The sequence below is a fragment of the Helianthus annuus genome, chromosome 12 (genome assembly GCF_002127325.2).
Source record: "Helianthus annuus cultivar XRQ/B chromosome 12, HanXRQr2.0-SUNRISE, whole genome shotgun sequence".
NCBI classification, from domain to species: Eukaryota; Viridiplantae; Streptophyta; class Magnoliopsida; order Asterales; family Asteraceae; genus Helianthus; species Helianthus annuus.
Genome location: NC_035444.2, coordinates 68,482,925 through 68,496,480, shown reverse-complemented (window position 1 = coordinate 68,496,480; position 13,556 = coordinate 68,482,925). Strand labels below are relative to the sequence as shown.

Below are 13,556 nucleotides of genomic sequence, written 5' to 3'. Positions count from 1 at the left end.
TCATGACCCTCCTTGGTTGTTTTTTTTACATCAAGTGTAGTGGTGAACACATAGAGGTGCCTAAATGGAAGACTTGATCTTCCTACCTCCTACATGACTTCTATGACATTTAGAGGTACCAAAATGAAGATTTTAATCTTCTACCTCATGCTTGAACTATTGGACATATATTATATAACCTAAATATATTATTCGAATAATCGAATCTTTGATGATGAACTAGTGTTCATATGTCGGGGTACTAGATTACATCATCCTAGACTATGATAACTTGTCACGATTCTAATGGAACCTTGTTCCATGAAAACATCTAAACTCCTTCGAGTTTCCTAGTGTCAAGAACAAGCATCATATGTACTAAATGATTATTTTCCATGTTATTCTCATATCTTATTTTTATGTTGTTTTAAACACCGAATCTCGACTCTAAACATACTTGAACCTTAACCCTTATACATTCGGACTCTAAATCTCTACTCGTCAACAATTGGATAATCGGAAAACATATGCAAACTTTGTGAGTATACTCGTATTTCCCCCTTTTTACTTTTACCACTTTTGGGGTGTAACATGTTTACCTATTAACTTACACATGAACACTTTGTTAAACACATGAACGTTCCTATAACATGCTTGTATACGTGATGACTTGATACTTTAAACTTGGGTTATTCTTATGTGTTGAACTTATCATTAACTTCGTACGAGCCAAACCTTGACATATGTAGCGCTATAGGATTAACGACCCGCCCGTAAACTTGAGGTTATGTCTTGAGCATATTGCGTTTTCTTGGTTTGATATGTTAGACACATGCCATGTTTAAATGTTTATCTTGAATCACATGCTTGCTATGAGGAATTGTTCAAACTTATCTTTTGCTATGTACGTATCAAACTTGTATACTCGCCTTTGCTTTTGCATTGAACTTTATTTTAAACATGTTACAGGTTGAGGACGATGATGCTATGAAATGAAGTAGCGTTGATGCCTAGATACACATATAGACGTTAGGGCTTAAAATGTTGTATCAAAATTTTGTTATGTTATCATGTTGTTTTGTTAAACTTGTCGTATTTGAATATCTTGTAATGTTGACTATTTGAAGTTATGAAATGAAATGAAATTTGGATTTTCTAAATATTGTCACAAATAGCGTTATGATGTCTCTAGCAATCTTCACACTTCGTCTCATCCCGATGTTTCCGCCATTGGTTGGGGTGTGACACCCGTGTGCAGGCAAGATCCTGACACACTTTGTCCATATTCTGACAAAAAGTCAGACGAGAATCTTTTGGTGGATACGGGGGCGTGCTGACCTGGACACAGCCCCGTGTCTAGAGGCTGTTTATGAAGTTTCGTCTATTTCTAAGGAATTTATCCGGATCGGGTGGTTCCTTACTGGATGGAACAACCCCAAAGTGCCTGAGATACCTTAATTGCTCTAGATTAAGACGAGAACACAAGAGGTCGTTGGTGAGGGTGATTCCTATGCTAAATGTAGGTGGACAAGTCCAACCCTTTCTCGGGCTCTCGTTAAAGGAGGTGTATGCCGAATCGCTCAGGTCTATGTATGCACCGAACGAAGTCGATGGGGAGTCCTTCACGGCACAATCGACACAGGGACGACTATCGCTCAAGTCTTCGGTAGATTTAGAGGTAATATCGGGAACAACGAAGTTGTTTTCATTCGAATGCGATCCCAACAATTCTTCTTGGGTATCGTCTTGAGATGGAAAGTGCAACTCAAGTTCTTTTAACCAATTAAGAATTAAATCTTCTAAGTGAAATAATTCATCAAGAAGCATTTCTCCTAGAAGGTTCGATTGAGAGGATTCGAGGGAGAGATAAGGATTATTTTTACTTTCGCCCCTCTTATGGCTACAGGAAAACAATGGGTCTATATAATGGGGCTTATAATTTAGAAAATAACATTCTAAATCTTTATGAGGGCCACCACATATTTGACACCACGTATCATAAGAGAGCCGATAGTAAAAAAAATCAGTATCACTCATGTTTGTGTCAGAAATTACCAACCGTCGGGATCTTACGGTTCAATTTTCAGTAACTGAAACTTGGGCACGGGGCGTGTTGAGTGGGCACGGCCCCGTGTTCAGCTACTGTCTGACTTAAAACAAGATTGCCAGTACCAAAGATTGGGCACGGTGCGTGTTCAGCGGGCACGGCCCGTGCTGAGTTCTGCAGAAGCTGAAAATTTTATAAAAATCCTAAAAACAAAAAACAAAAAATAAGAAAAAACGATTAGGCCGTTGATTCCTAACTTTCTTAAAATCCTTGTGTCCCCGGCAACGGCGCCAAAAACTTGATGCGCGTGTGGTATTATAGGTTTTTTATGTATATTTTTAGCCCTTTTTACACGTTAGTCTAGTTTTAAATTTATAAAACACGATATTTTACTAACACCAAACACACATATGGGCAAGTGCACCCATCATGAGCGTAGTATAGTGTTGGCAAGATACCAAGGTCGTCCAAGGACACAAGAGCTTTTAATACCAGTTTATCCTCAACGTATAATCAAATCAAAAATTTAGAAAAAGGTTTTAAACTAGAAATGCTGAAAAGTAAAAGTAAAAGTAAAAACAGATAGACAAGATGAATCACTTGGATCCGAATCGTGTTTAGTGTAACCTTTGATTACTTTCGCACTTTTGCACTTTTAAGGGATTATCTTAGTTATAGTAGTAGGTCCCTCTTTTGAAGGTGACGTTACCCTCAACCCAGTAGTTTGAGTCAGCAAGGATACAATCCTAAAGGGTTGGATTATTGAAAGATAATTAATTAAGTTATTAATGGGTAATGTGGTAGGCCCCTCTTTTGAAGGTGACGTTACCGTCGGCTAAGTAGTTTGAGTCAGCAGGGATACAATCCTAAATAGCCGGGTTAATGTTTTAATAGTAGCTTACATATGAGGGGATCAAGGAGTTCGGACCCCCGCCATCCAATACCAGTGGGTATTGAAGGAGGTCCTACTAAAGTTGACCCAGGTCCTTGCAGGATCTATACACTAAACAAGGCAAGACTCTTACCAAACCATTCCCTTAACCCCCGACCAGGTAGCCAACATATCTACATATAGACCGTGGAGATATGAATGGTGAAAATCTTTTATTTTATATAGACAGTAAAATAATGCCAAGACACCATGGACAAATGATAAAGAAGATTCACCTTCAACATAAAACTAGTTATTAAAGTCATTAATACATAACCAAATAAAAAGTGCGAAAAGATTAAAAATAAAAAGTATTACACTAGACACTTGTCTTCACCAAGTGATGTAATAGACTTAGGCAAACATGGCCTTTGATTGTCAAGAACTCTTACGATCAATCTTGGATCCCGAGACTACTCACACACTCTATGATGGATGATGGTGGTGGATGTGGGTGGTGATGGTGGTGGTGGGTGGGTGAAGTCTGAGAGAGGTGGTTTGCCAAGTGATGGTTTGCAAATGAGCCAAGCACCCCTATTTATAGCCTGTACAGAAGCCCGGACACGGCCCCATGTCCACCCATCTTCTCTTTCTTCATTAAATGCAGTTTGTCTGCATTAGTTGACCACGCCCCCGTGTCCGCTGGGCACGACCCCGGGTGCAGAAGCGTATCTGTACTATCAAGATTTTCCTAGATTCTGCGAATCTTAGAGTTGACCACGGCCGCGTGTCCGCTGGACACGCCTCCGTGGTGGGCGATAGAAGATTCTACAGCTTTGTCTTTTCTGCAGACACCTGGGCACGCCCCCGTGCTCATTGAGCACGGGGCGTGTTCAGCCTTCTGTTCTCTTGTTTTTGCTTGAGAAGATGCTGTCGGGGGGTCGGGCATGCGACGTTCATTCCTTTTCTTGTATTTATGTTAGATTTAGCTATCTTTTTGCTTCTTTTGTTCATTTGAGCTCATTTAATCCTGAAAATACAAAAGGAAGACAAAAACACTTTTTCCAACATTAATACTAAAAAGGGTTAGTTTTATGCCACATTTGATGTAATTTATATGTTGCATTTTGCACACATCAATAACTCTAAATAAAACTATTTAACACCATATAATACCACATAACACCATATAACACTATATAACACTATACATCCATCATATAACACTATGTAACACTATATAACACTATACAGTTCTGAATGGTGGTTGCAGTGTTATATATAATGTTGCAGTGTTATATAGAGTTATAAAAGGGTTATATGGTGTTATATGATATTCGTAGTGTTTTATAGAGATTTGTAGCGTTATATAAAAGCCTTCATTCTGCATCCATCACTATATAACACTCTATAAATTTTCATTCTGCGATCTTCAGAATTAATAATTGATGAACGAGATGACACAAATTCGTAGATTAATTCTTAATTCGTATTTCTATAATTAACGGTGGTGGTTATGAAAGGTGGATTAGGTTAAAGAGTGAAAACTAGTGTAGCTTGCGAACTGGGAGAACTAGTCCTAGCCATACACGTGTGTAGATCAATGGCCAGGATTTGATGTTGAAATACACTAGTGTATTTTACGATTTGATGATAAGATCCTGGCCATGCACTTGTGTAGATCAATGGCCAGGATTTGTTCACTCAGTTCGCAAATACATTAGTGTTCACTCTAGAACCCCACCCTATGAAAGGTTATCAATTAATTAAATCAATAAGAAAATTACTTGTTTACCCTTTTGAATTAATTTAGATTGAGGACACATGTCATCTCCATAATATTTCTCACACTTCTCATACTTTTGAATTAATGTACAGGATCTTCAATCTATATATATATATATATATATAGGGTAATGCTAGACAAAAAACCCTTAAATTTTTAGAAAACTCTGGAAACTCAAATCTCCCCACATTTTTACCCAACCTCCCGACATTTTTTTTTTTTTGAAAAAAATAACACATGTAATATACATGTTTTAAAGTGTTTTGGGCCAAAAAAAACAAAAAAGCGCCGAAGGGATTTTAAAAAAAAAAATAAACAAATTTCAGCAATGTCCGGTTGCCTAACATGTGTTAGGCACAAAAGACAGAAATTGCTGAATTTTTTTTTTAAATCATCCCTTCGGCACTTTTTTGATTTTTTTGGCCCAAAACTCTTAAAAACATGTATATTACATGTGTTATTTTTTTCAAAAAAAATGTCGAGAGGTTGGGTTTTCTAAGGTTTTTTATATATATAGGGTTTTCTATATAGCCCTACCCTATATATATATATATATATATATATATATATATATATATATATATATATATCTATATATATATATATATATATATATATATATATATAATTTTAGTAGGGTAGTGGGTAGTTAAAACTTATGAAGTCATTACAAACCAAATGTGAACAAAGTGAGTGAGAGCTCATGCTTAGATAACACTGATATGACAGACCCTTTATAACGTGGTAGATAAAAATAGTGAGCCCATAACGCATAGCCTAAAGTGCGTCAGATACCAATTTACTCTACTTGTTTATGGTCTTATGTGATTATAAGTACCCATTAGGTCTGGCAACAAAAACTCATTTGGGTTATTTTGAGTTATTTTGGGTCATCTTAGAAATGAAACAAGTCACAATGGACCTAGGAAAAATATTTTTAAAAATTTAAATATCAAAAAAAGTAAAAAAAATAAAAATCAAAAAAAGTTTAAAAAATTAATAAATAGAATTTTTAAAAAATTGAAAAAGTTTAAGACATTTAAAAAACCAAAAATATGAAAAAATTAAAAAAAAAATCAAAAAAATAAAATTAAAAGATTAAAATTACTTCTTTAACTATTGTCATTGCTAAATGGTTGACAATAACCTATGTTTTGTATGATTTATAATTGGTATTTAGAAATGGAAAAAATTAATTACTTATACTTTATTTGATGATATTGAATATTGTTTGTGGATTCAAAACTAAAATTTTATATTATAAAATAAACATATCGTTAACTAAATCTTATATCAAAAGTCAACAACAATAATTTTCAGGCCAAATATTCATTTTTTTCATTTTTTATTTTTAGCCTATCATGATCAAAAACAATGTTGACCGAAACTCATTCTAACATTTTTTCTTAATAAACTCATCTTATCCCAAACTCATCCTAACTTATACATATCCTAACATTTTTCTTAATAAACTCAGCATAACTCATACCAATTCTAACCCGTGACCCAAACCTGCCCAATCCATCACTTTTACCACCCCTAGTACCCGTACGAGCTCATTATCCAGAATACGAGTATTAACTCACCTAAAATACTGACTTAATATACACATAGGGTAAGGATAGTGTAAAAAGTGCCTAAAGTGTGAGAAGTGTATTATAACACTATATATAATACTATATAACACCATATAAACACCGTATAACAATATGTAACACCATATAATACCATATAACACTATGTAACACTATATAACATTATATAACAAATATAACACTATACATCTATCATAGACATGCTATCAGACAATCTATAGTGTTATATTTGTTATATAATGATATATAGTGTTACATAGTGTTATATGGTATTATATGGTGTTAAATATTGTTATACAGTGTTTATGGGGTAGGCTAAATGCACCCCCAGTTTTACTTTTTACACCCCCTTTCTAAAAATAAATGATTTTAATTTGTCAAATTATACCCCTATAGAATTCCGTATTATTAATTCTCTCTCTAAATCCTTCTTCTCTATTGTCAACAAACCACTGAACATGCAAAGATCTCACATCTCAATCTGCATCTAATAACCACCATGAACATGCTATAACATCACATCTCACTTCCAGTAACCCTAACAACAATGGCGATTATGGTGGTGGTGGTTACGAGGAAGAGGATGTCGCAGTCACATAACAATTTTGCAGCAACGATTCGGAAAACGTGAATCGGCATTTTCCATAGCTGGAGTTGCATTGTTCTTCTAGCTTTCTCGTTCATCGTTTCTTCTGATTCATCTTCATCCAATTGTTTCTCTGGTACCCCACCATCCACTCATACTTTAGACGTTCCATGATCCTACCGCTCTTGATCCTCGGTGTCGGTTTCAGATCAATTGTTATTTTACTTGATCATATATATTTGTATATAGTGCTGCTTAGTTAAGGTTTAATGTTTTTGAATATTATTGATCATGGAGATAGTGTAAGTAGGGTTTAGTATTAGAATAGTGTAAGTAGGGTTTAGTATTAGAAGCAACATGATCAAGATCAACAGTTTTTGTGTGACTATTAATCTAATTTGGATGTCGTTCTCTTAGTGTAAAAAGAGTTTAAAATTTGGAAAATAACATGAGTTTCCGTTGTTATCTAATTTAATTATATTTTTGAATTGTTTAAAAATTTAGGTAGATGCAATTAAAAAACAAAGTAGAAGGTTTGATTGTACGTATTAAAAACTTTAGGGGGGGAGTGTAACCAGTAAAAATAGAAAAAAAGGGAGTGCATTTGGCAACACCCAGTGTTTATATGGTGTTATATAGTATTATATATAGTGTTATAATACACTTCTCACACTTTGAGCACTTTTTACAGGATCTTCTACCTATTTAACATATTCAATTATAATTTTTTTTTTTTGAACGGCCAACGTAAAATTTTATTAATAATAGCAAGGTGTCAGGATACCATAATTAAAAAAAACAAAAAAAAAAGCCTAAAAAGGAACACCAAAAAACACATACAATACAAAGAAACTACATCAGAAGCAATTTAGCCAAACCCATCAAATTTCCTCCGGTTTACCCAGGTGAACAACGGGTCTTTTGACCGGTTTTTAGAGCATTCACATCCATTTCACTAAATTGTGTGAGTGGGGTTTTTATAATATGAAGAGTATAAAAAGTGGTTGTGAGTAGAGGAGAGAGAAAATGTTACTGTTCATCTGTATATTTGAAAAGACACTGTTCACACCCTATAATTTTTTAATATATTTTGAAAGTGTTTGTGAGTGAAAGAGAGAGAAAAGATAATGATAAAGGTATAAAAATATATTATTTAATTGAAAAGGAGAGAGAAAATATAGTGTATTTTAGTGTAATTTAGGGTGAAAAAAATGGTGGAATGGATGTGAATGCTCTTACCCATAAGAAATTAGAAACTCATGCACTTGACTTCCTCAATCAGTTTAGCCACTGTCGGATAAGAACCATTAAAAACCGTCTCGTTTCGTATGCTCGATCCAAATGACCACATGAAGGAAGGCTTTCCTCTTCTTTTCTGATCCAGACACACCACTATGCAACTCAAGAATATCACTAAAGCTACAAGATTCCAAATAGTTTGGGCAAAGTGACACGAAATTAACACGTGGTCGCATGTCTCCACACATAACACATAAATCCGAACTGACCTGGATGTTCCTCGCCCCAAGGCTACTCTAGTAAGGAGCCTTTCCTTTTCCACTCGCCACGCCACAAAGCCAACTTTCTTTGGAACCCATTTGCTCCAGCCCACTCAGGAATAACCCTATTGAAGGGACTCAGTTATTATACAAGTAAATGATCCGAACTGACCTGGATGTTCCTCGCCCCAAGTCTGCTTTAGTTTTTTATACAAGTAAATGAGTATGGGTAACCGAGCAGGTATCACTTAATATCATGCAAAATTCTTTTAAATTAATTCCATATCCATGTACCCGTTCAAGTACTTGTCTCGAATGCTTTGGGTCCGAGTTTGTATGTCATCCATGTTTGTTTAGCACAAGCGGTTTGAGAGTACTTGAATAGAATTTTTAAAAGAGACAAGAATTATTTAAAATTTAATTTTAAAAGAGATAAGAATTTATCAAAGTTTAATTTAATATATTGAACTAACTAAAAGAAATAAATAAAACAACGATATAACATATTAGAAATGACCAAATTACGTAGGTGAACAAATCATAACACTTGTGTGACATCCATCATTTCTAATCTTCTAGTAAGAAAAAAATATATATCTTTACTATTAAAAATTGCCTTGTTATTAGGCAAGTTTATTTGAAGAGAGAAACTTGTCAAGATTTAAAACTTATTCTAGTCTAATTTGCAGTTTAAATACTTCAAACACTTGTGTGACATTTAGTTTCCCTCTCTAGGTATTTAATAACATTTTGGTTTCTTTCCCTGCCTGCCTGCCTACGATATTTGGGTTGATCATTAATCAGCATTAGAGTTGGGAGATGGTGGCGGGTTCCGGGATGTAGTCGATTGAGCCGAGTGGATAGCTTGCTCGGCCTTCCTTGTTTCAACCATAATAAGCTTGGATCGTGCATCATAGAATGAAGGAAGTGGATCCTGCTGTTGAATGATGGTTGCTATGCCCTCGTATTGTTCATTGAGGCCCGATAAAAGTTGTAGAACGAGTCGTTCATTGTCGACAGGAGACCCGACGCTTGCCAGTTGATCTGCCAAAACCTTCAGTTGTTGGCAATAAGCAGAGACGTTTGGATAGCCATCCAAACGGGTGTTTGAAAATTTGTGTAAACGATGGATTGCTCTTAGAGCTTTTGTTAATATTGTTCAGTCTCCACAATCACAATTAACACATTAGTTGTAAAAAATATCAAAAAATGGATGAAAGAGATGTATGGGTATGCAAGTTAAGTAATTAACGCAAGTACGCAACTCAACCTGGTAGATTTTGACATCTACTAAAATGACTTGTTTCAACCCAAACCCGTTACCGAAAATAGAAATGAAGGAAAGCTGACTTATGCTGTTATATTTTATTAGTAGGATCGCCAGTGGCAAGGGCAGATATAGCTAATATAAAGGGGTAGCCCCCGCTACCCCTTTACGCTCCGGCGGTAATGCAAATTTTGGAAAAATTTGACGTATTTTCGATTTCGTTACCTCTTTTTTAGAACGTTGCTCCTATAAGAATTTTCTAGATCCGAGCCACTTGCCAGTGGAATTCTTTCACACAATAACAGATTCATGGACAATTCATGGACAGTTGGGAGAATTGCATAATGCATGCTATAGGCACAAGGTGATAATCAAGAACCAGCCAGAAAAACCAAAAACAGATTTGATGTTGAAAACTGAATTTTATGGGCCTAACAATTTTACAAATATTTTTTTTTTTTTCGGTTTAAAGTCCAGAAAGTGGGGGCTTGTTTATTTATTTACTTTTTTTATTTTTTATTTTTGTTTTTATATTTTTTCATTTTTACTATTATTAAACTTTTTAGCCCATCCTGGCCCGAACCTGTGCTGACCCAAACCCATCCTAACCGTTTTTTTAATCTGCCCATCCTGACCCAAACCCATACTGACCCGACAACCAACCCAATCCAACCTGCCCCTTACAATGACATATTAACATTGCTAGGTTCAAGTGACTATAGTCCACAATATCAAGTCAACTTCTCAGAAGAAACCACTTAGATTTTAGTCGATATGTTCTCGCGCATAACAGTGAATACATAAACAAATTTCGAGTAATAACATTACAAAACAGAAAACCACACAACAAATAACGACTTACGAAAACAGTACATAAACAATTTCGAGTAATCACATTGCAGAAAAGAAACCACACGACAAATAACGACTTATGAAAAAGCATAGACGCATATCTTGTTGGTCATTGACTTTTTACCTTCAATATTTCACAAAATATCAGACAAACTACAAAAATCAAGAAATTATGCGAAGAGAGGTTATGTATTTGGTTTGATTAAGGGCGAGAAAAATTACCAAAAGCCCACAGTTTTATCCTGAAATTCTTGCATAATTAAAAAATAGAAAGAATTCCTTTCAAACACCATCTGAAAACATGATTCCTAATAACAACTTATTTCTAAGTAACAAGAAAAGTCTCCAGAAAGTGCTCACAGACAAACAGCTATGGCTCAAAGAAGTATTCGGTCAACATGAAAGCATACCGACATAGTCAACTCCCGACTGAAAGATAACGGTATCCGTCTGTTAGCTATAATGATTAGGGTTAGCTTTGCTTTGTATGATGGGAACACCATCTTCTCTCCAAATCACACGCTCGTCACATACTGCAGCCGCTACTTCTGCATACATTTTATGTTCCTGACAAAAATGTTTTGGGAATTTCACATCATTAACAACCATGCATTAAAGATTACAAAAGACGCAAACTTTATTAAAAATGATGTAAAAATCGTTACCTGGCGAAGAACCCTTGCAGCAAGTTCTTCAACGGTATCGTTAGCAAGCACCGGAACTATTCTTTGAGCTAGAATGCGCCCCGTGTCGTAATGCTCGTCAACAAAATGGATCGTGGGGCCCGAATATCTTCAAAAAAAAACATGAGAGATTGATGAAGCACGATAAACTTGAAATCAAAAAGTGGAAACGAAAGCTTTGTAAATACCTAGCTCCAGAAGCAATAACAGCTTTATGCACCTTTGTACCATAATACCCTTTGCCTCCGAAAGCGGGAAGAAGTGAAGGATGAATATTCAAGATTGATTTCGGATACGCTCGAATTAACTCGGATGGTATAAGCTTCAAATATCCCGCTAGAAGAATAAAGTCAATCTTGTACTTACTACACAGCATAACAAGTGTATCATATAAGTGAAACATCAAGAACCCGAAGAAAAGAAAACACTAAAACACAAGTAGTTAAAAGTCAATCTGACCTTAGAGCAGCTACAAGATCGGTAGAAGACAGACCTTCGGGTTCGCCTTTTGTGTTGGGGTATATTATAACAGGGATACCGTTCTCTCTTGCATAGTTTGCACCACCACAATCTACAGATATGAAATAAGTAAAACACCAATGTTAGAAATCATGATTAAAGACTGCTGTTAGATTTCTGAATATAACATCATCATCATCATACTCAGTAAATCCCATCAATAGCAAAGCTAAGGTAGGGTCCGAGGAGGGTAAGATGTAGAGAGTCTTACCTCTACCCCGTAGGAATAGAGAGGCTGCTTCCAGTGAGATCCCCGGCTCGATAGTAGTTTTGCATCAAGCCTTGGACAAGGCACATAACACTCAACAATCGGGACAAAGGCCGATTAGTGCATGTACCCTTTTGTCTTTCGGCTATCAACGCCACCACATGATGCATGGTTAACCATCCCCCTCTTTTAACGTTATTTTCACGAAATTAGTAAAATAACGTTAAAATTAGTGCACTTTCACTTTTGTCCCCCGAGCTCCCACACATATATACATTATATGAGCATACCGCAAGCGGGGCGTTATTAGTCTGTGTACTTAAATGAAATGTATGCGTAAAAGACTAAAATCATGTTATAATTTGCAGTGATGTTAATTTGCTCACTTAATTTGATTTGCAGCAACATGTGCAGCCATGTTTTGATTCTCATTTGCATCGATGGACCGACCCGCAATACCCGGTTCTGGGCCCATTTGGTCTGGGTTAATCCGGTTCCGACCCGTTTTCATCTGTGTTGGGTTATCCCGACCCGTTAACCCGAAAATAATAATTCGATAGTCAAACCCAAGTTGGCCCAACACCCAGGGAACCCTCTCGCACCAAACTCGTTCCACAGAAAATTAGAATAACATACAATGCCACTCAATGTCTATGATCCTACACTCATGGTAACTACAGTTCTAATGACACAATACACAAAGGACTTTACAGCCCATACAAGATTAAAACATTAAACATAAAGAACACAAACAAGAAGCTAAGAACTTACCATGCTTATTAGTGACCAAAACAACAAAGCTCCCATGAACATCTCCACTAACAGTCGCCTGATGAACAGCCCGAAAATTCGACCCACCACCCGAAACAAAAACAGCAAGATTCTTCCTTCTAATCCCCTCCCCTTCATCAGCTAACCCTTCACCACTACTTACACACTTCAACCCTCTCTTCTTCAATACATTTAAAGGCGTTAAATTATGAAATTCTTGGGCTTTTAAACACACCCAGCTCTGAGTTTTGAACTGTGAACTAAACGGAAGATAGCCACAAGTACGGAGTGAAAAAGATTGTGGATTTTTGTGGGTTTGGATGAATGTGAAGGATGAAGTTGAACTAGGATTGAAAAGGGTATCCATTGGTGTTAAAAAGGTGGGAACTTTAGGGTTTGTAGAGTGGTAATGAGGTGGGTACAGTTGTTTAAGAACAAAAAAAAATATATAATTGATGCTTTTGTGCTGCAGATTTTAGGGTTATTTGGTACCCAAATTGATTGATAAAGCAAGATGAGAAGTGATCAAGCTCGAATGGCGGCAAGTGAAGTTGATTTAGGGTGAGAAAACCATAAAGAACGTCACTCAAAATTTTGTTTTTGGCTAAAAAAAAAATTTCATTTTTTTAATTTTTATTGGGTTTGTTTTTGGCTAAAATTTCTTTTATTTTTTTATTTTTTAATTTTTATTGGGTAGTGGCCAACTTTAATTAGAGGAAGGGTATGTTTGGTATTGAACTTTTAGATGGTGTCTGGGGTTTCTTATTTTGAGGGTAAAAGGACTTTTGAAGGGTAAAAGGACTTTTGAAAAGTGTTTGGCTTTCCTTTTGAAGGGCAAAAGTCCTTTGGATTTGCCAAAAGTCAGGATTTCCTGACTTACTTTGGGCAAAAGT

At 35.8% G+C, this 13,556-nt stretch overlaps 1 protein-coding gene across 1 annotated transcript; it reads right to left on the bottom strand.

Annotated features, from left to right (window-relative positions):
* Positions 1-10,624: 10,624 nt before the first annotated feature.
* On the bottom strand, positions 10,625-13,233 carry LOC110895252 (phosphoribosylglycinamide formyltransferase, chloroplastic). Its single transcript, XM_022142531.2, has 5 exons — positions 12,664-13,233; positions 11,625-11,736; positions 11,354-11,530; positions 11,148-11,274; positions 10,625-11,049 (listed from the first exon to the last, which is right to left on the bottom strand). The coding sequence occupies exons 1-5, from the start codon at positions 13,028-13,030 to the stop codon at positions 10,936-10,938; spliced, it is 897 nt and encodes a 298-aa protein (XP_021998223.1). The 5' UTR covers positions 13,031-13,233; the 3' UTR covers positions 10,625-10,935.
* Positions 13,234-13,556: the final 323 nt, after the last annotated feature.